At 52.5% G+C, this 14,493-nt stretch overlaps 1 protein-coding gene across 1 annotated transcript in view; it reads left to right on the forward strand.

Moving 5' to 3' along the window:
* MEGF8 (multiple EGF like domains 8) overlaps positions 1 to 12,597 on the forward strand; it is a 54,897-nt gene extending 42,300 nt beyond the window's left edge. The window contains exons 37-43 of the mRNA XM_035117353.3: positions 250 to 457; positions 1,468 to 1,630; positions 2,893 to 3,085; positions 3,697 to 3,867; positions 4,723 to 4,853; positions 5,377 to 5,509; positions 7,039 to 12,597. Of these exons, the coding sequence (XP_034973244.3) occupies positions 250 to 457; positions 1,468 to 1,630; positions 2,893 to 3,085; positions 3,697 to 3,867; positions 4,723 to 4,853; positions 5,377 to 5,509; positions 7,039 to 8,235 (2,196 nt within the window). The 3' untranslated portion in view covers positions 8,236 to 12,597. The remainder of the gene's footprint in view (positions 1 to 249; positions 458 to 1,467; positions 1,631 to 2,892; positions 3,086 to 3,696; positions 3,868 to 4,722; positions 4,854 to 5,376; positions 5,510 to 7,038) is intronic.
* Positions 12,598 to 14,493: the final 1,896 nt, after the last annotated feature.

Consider the following 14,493-nt stretch of genomic DNA (forward strand, 5'->3'; position numbering starts at 1 on the left):
TTCCTTCCTTCCTTCCTTCCTTCCTTCCTTCCTTCCTTCCTTCCTCTGGGAACAGGATTATTCTGTAGATTGGGGAGATTCCTGGGCATCTCTCAACCTTTTTCGTTTTAGTCCCTTGTGATTGCGGAAATTCTGCAAAAAAAAAAGTGCTCCTCTGCGTCATTTATTCACAGTGCAGGATTTCGATGGGGAAAAGTGCGCAGACGTGAGCTCTAACATGCACCCTCTTCCGCCCCTGTCTCCCTGCAGTGCATGAGCCCCACGTACCTGCCCATGCGTTGCGCAGCTGGGATGTGCGGCCGAGTGCTGAGTGGGGCCGAGAGCTGCACCCCGTCCTGCTCCCGTTTCCAGCAGTGCGCCCTCTGCATCCAGCAGCCCCGGTGCGGCTGGTGCGGCCTCCGTGGCGAGAACGGCAAAGGGCGGTGCATGGAGGGAGGGAGGAGCGGTCCTCACCACGGTACGTACTGAGCAGAACTGGGGATAAGGGTGGGGTGGGGCCAATGGCACCTTCTCAGAGAGGAGTGTGGAAAGCAGCACAGGACAAGGCATGGGAAGTGGCGGCCCGGCAGTAATGCTCACAAATCCTTGTTGCAAGCAAGGTATTTCTCCAAGAGGTTTGGAGGGTGGCAACACGAGAACGGGGCCTTCTCTGCAGTGGCTCCCCGTCTGTGGAATGCTTTCCCCAGAGAAGTTTGCCTGGCGCCTTCATTATACACCTTTAGGCGCCAGGTAAAAGTGTTCCTTTTTAACCAGGCCTTTGGTTGATCCGATGTGTTCTTTTGGGGAGGAGGGCTATTGGGTTGTTGTTTTTATTTTTATTAGGTATTTTGTGATTTTATATATTGATTTTATTCTGTGAACCGCCCTGAGACCCCCAGGTATAGGGCGGTATAGAAATATAGTAGTAGTACAGGTGAAACTCGTAAAATTAGAATATCGTCGAAAAGTGTATTTATTTCAGTAACGCAACTTAAAAGGTGAAACCAATATATGAGATAGATGCATGACATGCAAAGCAAGATATGTCAAGCCTTTATTTGTTGTAATTATTTGTTGTAAGGCGGGTCAATTGTAAATGGAATGTAATTAATGAAATGTCATAGCAATGTTTATTTTTGTATGATTGTCACTATTTGTTTTATGACTGTGGAATTTCCAAAGGAAAGCATTTGTTAAAATTAAAATTAAAATAAATAATAATAAGTTGCATTACTGAAATAAATGCACTTTTCGACAATATTCTAATTTTCCGAGTTTCACCTGTAGTAGTGATGATGATAATAATAGCAGTTCTCAGAAATATTTCCCTTTATTTGTGGTCTGGGGAAGCCCTTTGCCCAGGATTAAGTGGAGACCCTGATAGAAGCCGGTTGCAAGATGCAGCCCAGAAGAGCTTGAGGGCACCAGGTTCGGGGCAGCTGCTCTTAAGGGTTGCCAGCAGCTCCTGTCCCTCTCGCCCCCCTGCAGGATTGGTTGAGTCATGTGGCCTGAAAGCAGACTGGGCCTTCATGGCATGCCCTCCTGAGAACGAGTGCCTGAACGGGCACCACGACTGCAACGAGACCCAGAACTGCAACGACCTGCCCCACGGCTACAAGTGCACCTGCAAGAACGGCTACACGCTGGACAAGTGAGTGCCGTGGGAGGGGGGCGGAGATGAAGGAGGGAACTGTAAGCCTGTGGTCTCGGCTGTAGCTGCCTCAGCTCTACTAAGAACCACTGCGTTTCAGACAACTGATATGTGAAATCCCTTCTGCCTACCCTGGCCTCTTTAAATATTGCGCACGAACCGGCCGCTCACCTCCATTGATGGAGGGTGTCATTTGCCGCAGCTTCACCCTCCCAAATCGAGGGGATCCCTTGTCCCTTCAGCACCCCTTCCTCCTTCAGGGTAAACACACGTAGGTTATGTCTGTACATTACAACAGACTGTTGTTGATGGCGTAACAGTACTGTACTGAGAATGCAGAGGTTCTTGCTTCGCTCTCCTCCCTGCATAAGCAACAAAGCAAGCACAATCTCTGCTTCCTGTTAAGCCTGAACTGGACTGGTTATGGTTTGTTTTGCCCAAGCAAACCAAGACGTGAAGCCGAGGATTGTCCCTCTAGGAACCTCAACTTTGGTTGGACTACGACTCCCATCATTCCTAGCCGGCCTGGCCCAGAGCTCAGGGGTAATGGGAGTTGTGGTTTGAGCACATCTGGGGACTCAGAGCTGAGAAAGGCTGCTTGAGGCTATCCACATTCTATAAACCATGGGTAGGCAAACTAAGGCCCGGGGGGCGGATCCGGCCCAATCACCTTCTAAATCCGGCCCGCGGAGGTTCCAGGAATCAGCGTGTTTTTACATGAGTAGAATGTGCCCTTTTAATTAAAATTTGTGGGGCCTGCCTGGTGTTTTTATCATGAGTAGAACGTGTGCTTTTATTTAAAATGCATCTCTGGGTTATTTGTGGGGCATAGGAATTCATTCATTCCCCCCCCCCAAAAAATATAGTCCATCCCCCCCACAAGGTCTTGAGGGACAGTGGACCAGCCCCTTGCTGAAAAAGTTTGCTGACCCCTGCTATAAACTCACAGGTTCTTGTTGGGCAGGTTTTGTGGGTTTCAAAAAATCTCATTAATTTAAAATTCTTTTTAATATAATTCTGCGTACCTATGTCTCCCAAATAGGGGCAGCCACTCCTTTAATTTTTTGTGGCTGTCTTTCACTTCCATACCGATGCACAGAAAACCACTCAAGTTTGCTATTAGGCGGAGCAATTTCTAGCCACTCTTTTTAGCCAGGCAACACCAGCGTGTGGGGAAACCTTTGCAGAATTTCCACCGGGGGGTTGGGGATTGCACACACTGTGTACCAATTGTGCTGCGCGTCCTCCTTTCTCCCCTGCAGCGTGACGGGGCTGTGCAAGCCGGTGTGTGAGCAGGGCTGCGTGAACGGGACCTGCGTGGAGCCCAACGCCTGCCAGTGCCACTTTGGCTATGTGGGGCAGAACTGCTCCGTGGAGTGTCAGTGCAACAAGCACAGCAACTGCCAGGGGGTGGAGGCCCAGGACCAGTGTCTGCAGTGCTTCAACAACACCATGGTGAGGGGAGCGGGCGGCTGGGAGGGTCCAAGTGGCACAAGGAGAGGGCAGAAGCTGGGGGTGCAAGGGCTGGAGCGGAGGCAAGTTGGAAGAGGAGATCTGCAGCTGGGTTCACACTGGGCTGTGATGGGAGAGCATCTGCCCTGAATGCAGAAGCACCCAGGTTCAAGCTCCAGCAACGTCTGCAGGCAGAGCTGGGGGAGACTTCCTACCTGACACCCTGGGGAGCTGCTGCCAGTCAGTGTAGACAAGACTGAGTTAGATGCAGCAATGGTCGGACTCAGTAGAAAGCAGCCTGGAGAGCTGCTGCTAGTCAGTGTAGACAAGACAGAGTTAGATGGACCAATGGTCAGACTCAGTAGAAAGCAGCCTGGAGAGCTGCTGCCAGTCAGTGTAGACAAGACTGAGTTAGATGGACCAATGTTCAGACTCAGTAGAAAGCCGCTTCTCAAATCCCTGTGCTACTGTGTTCTTGCATGGACTTGCCTCCCTCTAAAGGCCTCCTGAAGAATGGAGGGGCAGCCCCCTTCCCTGGGAGGCCGAAAAGGGCAAACCGCTGCTCGCTTTGCGTGTTTGTGCCAAACTCTTGCCCCCTTGCCTCTTTCCCTCAGGGGCAGCACTGTGAAAAATGCCAGCCACTCTTTGTGGGGTCAGCACTGAGCGGCGGCTCCTGTCGCCCCTGCAACACTTTCTGCCGGGGAAACAGCAATGTGTGCATCACACGGGAGGAGTACGAGAGAGCACGCCGGGATCCTGCCCGCTTCCCACTGGAGCCGGCCTTGGTGAGTGCCAGCGGTGGGGGAGCCGGGCTTGGCTTGCCGGGACAACGGCTAGCGGCTCTTTTGGTGGAAGGAGACCTGCCAGGTCAAAAGGGTGCATCCCTATTCTTCAGAGAATCCAATGCATATTGGTACCTTCGTTGTGTGCAGAACTCCTGTGCTTACTGCATCATAGCCACACCTTTGAACAGGTACTATTTTTGGTTACTCCTCTGTGTGCCTGTAAAATAGGTGCATGAGCACTTGTCACTAGTGCCGGCATGGGGTGCTATTCAACAAAGTTGCTCAGCACAGACCTGCTGAAATTAATGGGCCCAATTCAGCCACGCTCATTTATTTCAACGGGGCTCCCCTGAGTAAAACATAGTTTTAACTCTTGCATTTCTATCCCTCCTTTTCTCCAAGGAGCTCGAGGTGACATTCAGGGTTCTCTTCTTCCCCGTTTTATCCTCTTCGCAACCCTGCAAGGTAGTTCAGTGCCACCCACGCTGTGCACTTTTCTCTGCATGAGAAATAAATCTCCTTTCTTGAGAAAAGGCAGTGATTTAAGGCTCCTTGCCTTCCTCGAAATATATATTTCCCAGTTACATTTTGAAGCTGGCCTTTGCCCCCAAGAATACATGAAACACTTGCTGCTAGGTCTAATGAAAATGCAGCAGCGTGCAAGTGATGGGCAGGTTACGTGAAGCCCAATTCCACTATAACCAACTGCCTTTCAGAGAGGGGGGTGGGTTGCCTCACGTTTCCCGAGCAGACAGGATCAGAATATGCACCAGAGGATCATGAGCCTAGTCTGCTGCCAGGGGGGAAAACACAAGTGGGATGTCACATTTTGCTCGTCTCCCTGCCTCCCCACAGATCCCCAAATGGGTGGCAGAAGGGCCAGCTGAGGACGCCGCCGTGTGCGTGAACTGTCAGAACAACAGCTTTGGGGAGAAATGCGAGAGCTGCCTGCACGGCTACTTCCTGCTGGAGGGGAAGTGCACCAAGTAAGGAGCGGGGGAGGCCAAGGCTGAGTTGTTCTTATTTATTAAGAATAAAGCAAACGTATACGGCGTTCTAGGGCAAAACCTATCCCAGGGCATCTTCCCTTCATATGCAGTATCAATAAAACCTCATGACGCTACAACGGCAGCAGTAAAAACAACAGAGAACGCCACATATTAAAAGCACTTAGAAACAGGTATCCCACAATATCTGGTTGGCCGGGATCCCGGACAAGGATGTGCTGGATCCTATCAGGACTGTTCTTATAGTCTTATGTTCAGGGTCCATTTAAAAACCAGTGGAATTGGGAATGGGTGGGCCATGCATATATCTCCCTAGGGGCAATAATGCTTCTGAATACCGGTCGCTGGAAGTCACAAGAGGGGAGAGGGCTCTTGTGGTTGGGGGATTTCAATAGGCCTCTGGCTGGCCATTGTGAGATCAGGATGCTGGATGGGCCGTTGCCCTGGTCCAGGAAGGCTCTTCCCATGTTCTTGTGTCTCACTGTGACCCCTCTCCTCCCAGGTGCCAGTGCAACGGCCACGCTGACTCATGCAATGAGCTGGATGGGACCGGCTGCCCCTGCCAGAACAACACGGAGACGGGAGGCTGCCAGAACAGTGCCCAGTCAGACAAAAAGGACTGCTATAAGCAACAGGTGAGGGGCGGGGCTGTGGCCACAGGAGGCGGGTCCTTGGCAGGGATGAAAGAAGCTTACGGAATAAGGCGCAGTCCATCCAGAGGTTCTCCTGCACAATCCCCACTGCGATAACTGGGAGCCGTGGAAGATCATTCATGGGGGAGGAGACAGAATCATTTCTCTCCCAAGCACAGTATCTCCAGGCAGAGGTGTATCTGGGCTTCCTTGCCCTCTTGGCAAGGAGGTGTCTCAGCTGGGAGAGATCATGTAGCAGAAACGGAAAAAGTTTGCTTTTTGTCACCTTTCGTGCTTTGCCGGTGACTTCCTCTGCAGCCATCAGGGTTGGGTCTGCTCTGCTCTGCCTCCCCTCCTCTTCCTCCCTCCCTCTACTTGCTGCTATACCTTCTGGCTCCTCCCTCCCTCCCTTTTTCCTCCTCCTGCAGCTCTCACCTGCTTTCACCAGCAACTACATTCCTCTGCCAAGGCACCCAGAGGAGGTTGCATACCTTGCCCAGCTATTCAGAGCAGCGGAGTAGCAGCCCAGGGAAGTGCATAGATGGGCAGGCAGAGTGGAGAGGGACACTTTTTGTGGCCCCCGAGGCCTGTGTCCTTGGCAGCAGCCAACCCCTAGGTACATCCCTGTCTCCAGGCCATGCAGGAGAACTCGTCAGCAGAAGGTTCCAGGCAAACAAAGGAAAGATTTGTGAGCACAGCACATAATTAACCCATGGAGCTCCTTGCCACATGATTTTGTGTTGGGCTACAATTGCATGAACCTACGTAGCCTCTTGATAGTGACTTGCCGTGATAACCAGAACACCATTCTCTGTTCAGAAATCACATACCTCTGTTAGGAGATAAAAAGGGTGTAGGTGACTTCCTTTTTGCCATCCCCTCTGTGACATTTGGACAACTAATCTTGACAGGAAGGCCAATAGGGACCGTTTTGTGTTGTAAATCTGTGCAGGGACAGCAAAAGCGTATGATGTGGTGGTTATGGGGCATTTCTAGGACCTATAGAACACCTTGTGCCACCCAGGCCCGGCTCTAGGTAGACCCCCGGTGGCGCAGGGCACCATGGCACCAGCCCGCCAGAAAGGCGCCGCGAGCTGCGCCCGCCCGCTGGCCGGCCGATCCGCCGGTCTGCCGCGCAGCTGCGCCTGTGGGAGCCGCGCTGCGCACTGCGCCCACCCGCCCTGGGAAACAGGGCGGGAGGGCGCCAGAGAGATCGCGCTGTGCCTGCCCGCCCGCCGCTGCGCCCACCCGCCCACCGCGCTGGGAAACGGGGCGGGAGGGCGCCGGAGAGATCCGGCGCACCACAGCGGCAGGGGCGTTTAAGACGGCCCTGGTGCCACCCTTTGACTGGGAGAAGCAAAGTCAATTTAGCAAAGTGGTGAAGATTTTGGTATAAGAAGCAACAGTGCAGAGTCGTTTAATTTGCACCCCTTTCATAGAGTGAAGAATTTGGGTAGGATGGGCCTGAGACAGCTTGCGTGATGCCCCAATCCCACTAAACTGACCTGCCTTTTCCCCCTTGCCCCCAACAGTGCGCCAAGTGCCGTGAGTTTTTCCATGGCAACCCAGTGGGCGGCCACCAGTGCTACCGGCTGATCATTGTGGACCAAGAGAGCTGCTTTGACCCTACGTCGCAGCTCAACTGCTTCCATGAACCCAACATCAAGAACCTGCTGCTCGGCCGCTCTGTCTTCTTCGGCGTCCAGCCCAAGTTCACCAACGTGGACATCCGCATCACCATCGATGTGACCTTTGGCGGGGTGGATGTCTACATCTCCACCTCCTATGAGATGTTTGTGGTGGACGTGGACCGGGCCACGGGCTTCCACTCGGTGCGTGTCGTGCCGCCGGGGGAAGAAGCGGGTGGGCGCAGCGGCCTCGGCAACGGGAGCCAGCCCTCTCCAGCCGTGCGAGAAGCGCGGACCCACGGGCTCATCACCTACATCACTGTGCGGGAGCAGCAAGCGGTTCTGGTTGTGCGAGCTGTCCGCGACCGAGTGGTCATCACCTACCCGCACGAGATCCACGCCCTGAAATCCAGCCGTTTCTACGTCATCCTACTGGGCATCGGGGGCACCAGCCCCAACGTCACTGAGTCCCAGGGGCTGCTCTTCTTCCGCCAAGACCAGGCCCACATCGACCTCTTCGTCTTCTTCTCCGTCTTTTTCTCCTGCTTCTTCCTCTTCCTCTCCGTCTGTGTCCTGCTCTGGAAGGTCAAGCAGTTCCTGGACCTGAGGCATGAGCAGCGGCGACACCTGCAGGAGATGACCAAGATGGCCAGCCGACCTTTTGCTAAAGTGACCATCTATTTTGAGCCAGATGCGCTGGGGGCTGCGGCCGAGCTGGTCTTCCTCCCCGCGCGCCCCCACAAGCACCCGGCGCTGGCCGCTGCCCAGCCCAGCCGGCTGAAGCCATACCACGAGGTGCCCTACCCTGTGGCCCACTTCCGGCGCTCCGAGCCCTTCCTCTCCCACCTGATGGGCTACTCATACTCCAGCTTTCGGGTGGGACCCATCACCCTGGAGCCGACGGACGATGGGATGGCCGGGGTGGCCACGGTCCTCTTCCAGCTGCCTGGAGGACTGCAGGCCCCCAACCGTGCCTGCCTGGGCTCTGCCCTTGTCACCCTGCGCCACAATCTCCAGGACTACTGCAGCAGCAGCCACGGAGTCAGCAGCTCCCGCAAAGGACTCCTCAGCCACGAGAACCTCACGAGCATGTCCCTCTGAGCTGCCGGGGGAGCCCTGCCAGGCTTCGGAAGGGGAGTTGTTGCTTGTGCCGCCCACTCTTCGCCTCAGGGAGGTGGCCTAGAAGGGGTGCACAGGAGAAGCACCTTTGAGGGTGAAAGGCAAGGAAAGCATCTCCAGTTATCATGTCATGGAACACAGACGTTGACACCAGAGGGCGCTGCTGTACTCCTGCAGCTCCAAAGTGTTGGTGTAGGAAGGGAGGGGTCCTCTCTAGCGCCAGCTCCCTCCCCCGTCTTCCTTGCGCAGCTGCACAGGAGGGAGTGGCCAGCAAGTGGCTACCAGCCCAATTCTTCTTTTGCATTAAAAGTCAGGGACAGGTTTGTCGGAAGGAAACTCCATGTGTTTGTTTGCAGAGGGGATTTGACATCCCCTCTCTGATTTTTCTCAGTGTCGTTTTCCTTTTTGTGTGTTCTAACCCCTTCCCGCCCACCTACTTTTGTTACAGGCCTTTGGCCACCACTGCCTGCCCACCCACCCCACCCCCCCTGCACACAGACACCAAAAGCCCTCAGAAGGTAATAGAGTTTCCCTGACACTGTTGCCTTCCTTGGCAAAATAGCTGAGCTGGAGGCGGTTTTGTGGGGTCGACACAATCAAGTGCTGAATGGGCCGTTGCCAAACCTGGTGCCATCTGGATGTTGTTGGACTACAACTCCCATCAGCCCCCAGCCTGCACTCCAGGTTGCTGAAGAGATGGCGTATAGAAGCTTTTCATGTATTGTACCACTTCAGACTATTGGGGGGGGGGAGTTGGGGTTAAGGTTTGAGAAACACTCACTGTAACTACAATGCTAGGGCACCAAGGAGAAGGGCTTGTGCCAAGCCTTTTTGCACGTGTCACGCGGCTTCAAATGGCACAGCCTAGGAAAAGCTTTAGCCCCTTGATTCCTGCATTGCAGGGGGTTGGACTAGATGAGCCTTGGGTTCCCTTCCAACTCTACAATTCTGTGACTGAAGTCAACTGGCCCTTCCGTTTTGCTCAGCATTTTGAGAACCGCAGCTTCACTTCCCAGGGATGTTTCATCACAGTACTGAGTCAACTGCCTTTTGTGTATGCAGCTCCTGGACCCAACCCCTGGAAGCTGAAGAATCGAGATCCTTTGCTGCCAAACCGATTGCAGGAGGAGAGCTGTAACCCCCCCCCCCATTTATTTACAACGCCAGCAACTTCCTATGTGCACACAGGGGAGAGAAGGTGATGTGGCTCTTCCCCCCCACACACACACACTGGAAAAGATGGTTGTGACTGTCCTTAGTGAAGCAACACCTGAAGTCCAATGAGAGCCACAAGCCACGACAGTCCAAAGCTTGCAGTTCTCCTATGCCTGCGCTTCACCAGTCAGCTGGAAACCAACTTGGCAGCACTTTGCAATTCAGATGCAAAGCTTTCCTGAGTGGTTTGGTTCAGTTCATTCCAGGCACCTGAGCCCCACAGCACCCCCAACGCAGTAGGGAACGGGGCCAACCAGCAAGGGGGTTCCAGAGCGTCCAGCTCAGGATGAGACTAACAACATGGGCTCTTCAGCTCTCGTGCCATCTGGCACAGAGCGCAGGGGCAGCAGCAGCAGAAAGCACACCAATCGCAGCACACGCAGCCCTGTGGAAGAGGAGAGGACCATCAGTCGGGGGAAGCCTTGTCTTCGTTCCTCCCTCCAAGCGCCTCCCCACTGTCCCCAGATTAAAGACTGAAAATAGCCTGTGTAGATTGCCTGCTTTAAACCCAATCTAACAGTCATTCCATCTTTTGTTCCGTAGAGGGGTTTTCGGCAGAATTCTCAGCACCTTCCTCAAACCAGTTCCGACAAATAGCAGGGATGGCATGATGGGAACTGTCTACTGATAGGATGTGCTCTCAAGATGAGGCCCCCTGGATCTGCATAGCAGCCTGCGTCTCCCCCAAACTCTGTCCTCTGGCCAAACTGCACCAATCCGGCAACCTTTCCCTTTTCTCCCCATTGGACTTTTGTATGTCGCGGTCAAGAGGAAGAGCTGCGAGCTTACATCTGACCAGTGGCAAGGGCTCATTCCTTGACTCCACCAGACGACAGGCTGCAGCCCAACAAAGAAAGTGGGCTGCTGCAACAGCTGCTGTGGTGGGAGAGAGCTCTGGCGTCCATCGTGCGAAAGGCTGCAGAGCTTGGATCATTGTCTCCTTGCCTGCCTGCACCTCCCTTCTTCACCCTGGCTATAACTCCCGTGTGCCAACCGGAGAGCTCGCTTTTGCGCCTCCTGGCAATCATCTGCTGGAACTTTCCCAGGGGACGGGTACCTTGATGCGCAGCTGTTCTCGCAGGCCCGTCCGCATGGCCACAAGAGCCCCCGGCAGGAAGGGGACGCAGAAGCATTCGCCGTACTCCGCACCCACCTTGCAAGTGAGGCAGGGAAGGCAGAAGATCCCGCAGAAACCTGGGGGAGGGGGCAGAGAGGAGGGCTTCAATTTGACATGGAGATTGCCAGGTTGAGCCCCGGACAATTTTCTGCATTGCTAACACTGTGCTATGGACCCTGAAGCCGAGCGCCTTTGATCTGAATACCTGTAAATCAGCAAACGGGTACGAAAGAACAGGGCCTCCATTGGGGAAAGACATGCCTTTGAGGTAGGCTTGAGCCCTGCACCTAAGAGGTGTCAGGCAGCAGTAGGGTGGCTTTGCTGCAAGATGGGGAGTGAAGCTGCCATGCCCAGGGTACCCTCCTGCCTGCCCCCAGCATGGTCAGTCCCCAGCAACACTCACATATCGTTTGGTCCGAGCTGCAGTCCCACAATCCCGACTTCCAATCCCTGTATGGAGACGGGAGGCATCTGTTGACGGCCGCAGGCTGAGTGACCACAGGGCAAGGCTGGAAAGCCATGAAGGAGAATGGTGCCAGGAAGAGAAGGCACTCCGAGGATCGGAAGGAGGAGGTTGCCCAGCACCCAGCTCGTAAACGGCTATCAGCTCCCAGTCACAGGGATTCAGTTTTCAGCTACTTTCCCAGTTAGATATCATCCGGGGGGGAGTGCTCCCTTGGAATTACCGAGACTTGTGTCTTACGGGGCAGTTTGGAGGAATTTGCAAAGGCTTGCAGCTGGAACGCAGCACACCTGCGATGATGAGAGGCTGTGGGTGTGAGTCTTGGCACACAGAAGAGAAGGTGGTTGCAGGTTGCAAAGATTCCAAAAGCTCATTTGAACAATTACTCCTGCCACTCCAAACTGGCGGCAGGGAAAAGATTAGAATTTGAAAAGGAGGCTGAGCGTGCAACACTGCTGGAGAAGGAAGGTGTGTGGGTGTCAAACCACTGACTCAGAAACGCCTTCAGCTGCATTCAGTGGCCAGGCTGTTAAAGGGAGGAGCATCCCCAGGTGTGAAATGTCTTGAAAGCCCTGACCCCATATGTGCTGTGCAAGCTGTGTTGTTTGAACAGCGATGAGAAAAGTGCACATAACGGCCTGCCACATGCCAGTCTTGTAGGTGGCTCCAGATTATTCAGGAAGGTAAAATCTGCATAGAACTGTGGGGTGGCTGGGAACTGGTATGGATGTTGTTCAGCGTAAGTGCGGAAAACCCCCGTGGGGGGGGGGGGAATCCTGACTCGATGTGCATGCCATGGGGGCTCAAGATTGGCTGCAACGTTACCACTGATGATGGGTTTGTCTTCGGGTGGGTGGAACAAGCACTTCTCCAGAAAGCAAACGAGCCAGGCCTTAGAGTGTTCCGTGTTCTGCAAGTGCAATAAGCTTTGCACGAGTGCACCAAAGTGCAAAAAGGTTACTTGTGTATTTTGAAGGAGCAATCGTGTAGGATGGAGGGGTGGTGGATCGTGGGCCTCATTCAGCCCACCAAAGATCCCTGGCAGCTTTGAAGTGGCACCTAAAAACAGCAACACCCCTCAGAAACTGCTCTACATATTCACAGGGGTGTGCCCTTAGTAGCAGCAGCAGTTTTCAGGGATTTAAGGAGCATTGATTTCCAGGGAGTTTGGGACTGTGGCAGCAGATCCCCCCCCCCCCCCAGTTCTGCTGCTTCCATGTTATCGAGCATTTCAGCTCAGTAACGTGGGAGTGTTTCAGTCGGCAGTCGGCACAGCGCTTCATGGGATTGTAACAGACTTGGACTGAACCTGGTGCACTCCAAAAGCTCCCCCCCCCACACACAAATTTGGTCAAAGCAGTGCAGATCGTTTCCCCCTGTAGAGTTAGCAGCTGACCCCTCGCTCATGTAGCCGAGCTCACTGAGCAGCCCATCTGCATGCCAGTTGCTTCATTGTTAAGAATGACACGAGCCAATAATTATTGGCGGATTTGTCACATGAGTACATGATGGTTTTTTTCCAATAAAATCTTATAAATTATTTGACCACCTCCTCTTTATGGCAGGAGTGTGTGTTTAACTGTTTTCAGACAACAGGGTGGCTTCATTTTCTTAACTGCTAAGATTTGACCAGTTTTATAGTGCGTAAGTCAGGCATAGGCAAACTTTGTCCTCCAGATGTTTTGGGACTACAACTCCCATGATTCCTAGCTAACAGGACCAGTGGTCAGAGATGATGGGAATTGTAGTCCCAAAACATCTGGAGGGCCGAAGTTTGCCTATGCCTGCCATAGGTCTATCAATGGCTAATAGTCATGCTGTATTTGCTCCCGGACAGATCTAATTAATCTTTATACTCCTAGTTCCAAAGCGGTGGTGTTGACCCTCTGCAATTGAGCATAAAGACCCATCCACACCTCAGCTTAATGTGGCCTGTGAATCTCTCCTGCTTCCTCTCATTCCTCCTCATTCATGTGGCATTCTCCAATTGCTGCTGACCCATACTTTCTCCCTAAATCCAAATATTCCCTAGTAATGCTAGCACATCAGAGAGTGTGCTACACGGTGTTGTTGGCACCCATCTTGTCTCTAGAGATAATGGAGTGTGCCTCCTGAGGGTGAAATCAAACCGCTGCATTGCTAGCACCAAAGTTTTTCCTCCTGATCTTAAAGATTTCTAAAGCCTGCTGTGTTTTTAAACAAACAAACAAACAAACAAACGGGAGGATTAAAGTTTTGTATCATGTTACAGCCCCTACTACCTCAAGGTGCAGACCCTCTCACGGCTTCATTTCATATCATGCATATATCAGCTCTCTACTACTAGCAAAGTCGGCACCCTGACAAGCCCCAAAGGGATACCAAGGCTTAAAACGGTGAGAAAAAGTCCACACCCAGATTACTTCCATTTTAATTAACAGTTTTTATGACTAGGAGTTTGGGTTTAAATTTAAAAGGGCAAAGGGAGCTTTGTTTTCTGGGAAATTAGGCAGTCTTAGATGCTTTGTGAGCCGTCGCTCCCAATTTGTTTCTGGGACAGCTCAGCAACATTTCACAAAAGCAAGGGGTTGTCTCACACTTTCCAGCGCCATCCTTTATTGAAACAAAAAGCCCAATCTTTTGTTGTGCAAGTCCTTCCAATGAACTAATTTAGCGGCTCAAATTGCCTGCTGCAGGGTGAAATCCCACTTGAAACTAGCACCAGTCAGGAAGCAAAGCCGGAATGCCCCATTATTGGAAGAAGAGTCCTTTGATGGTGCATTTACATTTATTAGCCAAGTTGCACAAACTGACAACATAGATAGATGCCTGATTAAATCTTAATTAAACTATTGAATAATAAGGGGTGTTTCACACAAAGCAGAATTAATTGTATTTTTATTTGTCACCTAAGATGAAGGCACGTGGCAGGGGCAATGTCCACCTCTGGTGACCTGCTTCTGCAAGTGACTTACACTCATGCAAACAGTGTGTTCAAGAATTGTTGTTGTTGTTTAGTCGTGTCCGACTCTTTGTGACCCTATGGACCAGAGCACGTCAGGCACTCGTGTCTTCCACTGCCTCCCACAGTTTGGTCAGACTCATGATGGTGGCTTCGAGAACACTGTCCAACCATCTCGTCCTCTGTCGTACCCTTCTCCTTGTGCCCTCAGTCTTTCCCAGCATCAGGGTCTTTTCCAGGGAGTCTTCTCTTCTCATGAGATGGCCAAAGTATTGGAGCCTCAGCTTCAAGATCTGTCCTTCCGGTGAGCACTCAGGGCTGATTTCCTTCAGGATGGATAGATTTGATCTTCTTGCAGTCCATGGGACTTTTCTCCAGCACCATAATTTAAAAACATCAATTCTTTGGCAATCAGCCTTCTTTATGGTCCAGCTCTCACTTCCATACATCACTACTGGGAAAACCATAGCTTTACAAGAATTGGGTAGGGTATAAATATTAGCT

This window comes from Zootoca vivipara, chromosome 6 (genome assembly GCF_965207765.1).
Source record: "Zootoca vivipara chromosome 6, rZooViv2.hap1.1, whole genome shotgun sequence".
Classification (NCBI taxonomy): Eukaryota; Metazoa; Chordata; class Lepidosauria; order Squamata; family Lacertidae; genus Zootoca; species Zootoca vivipara.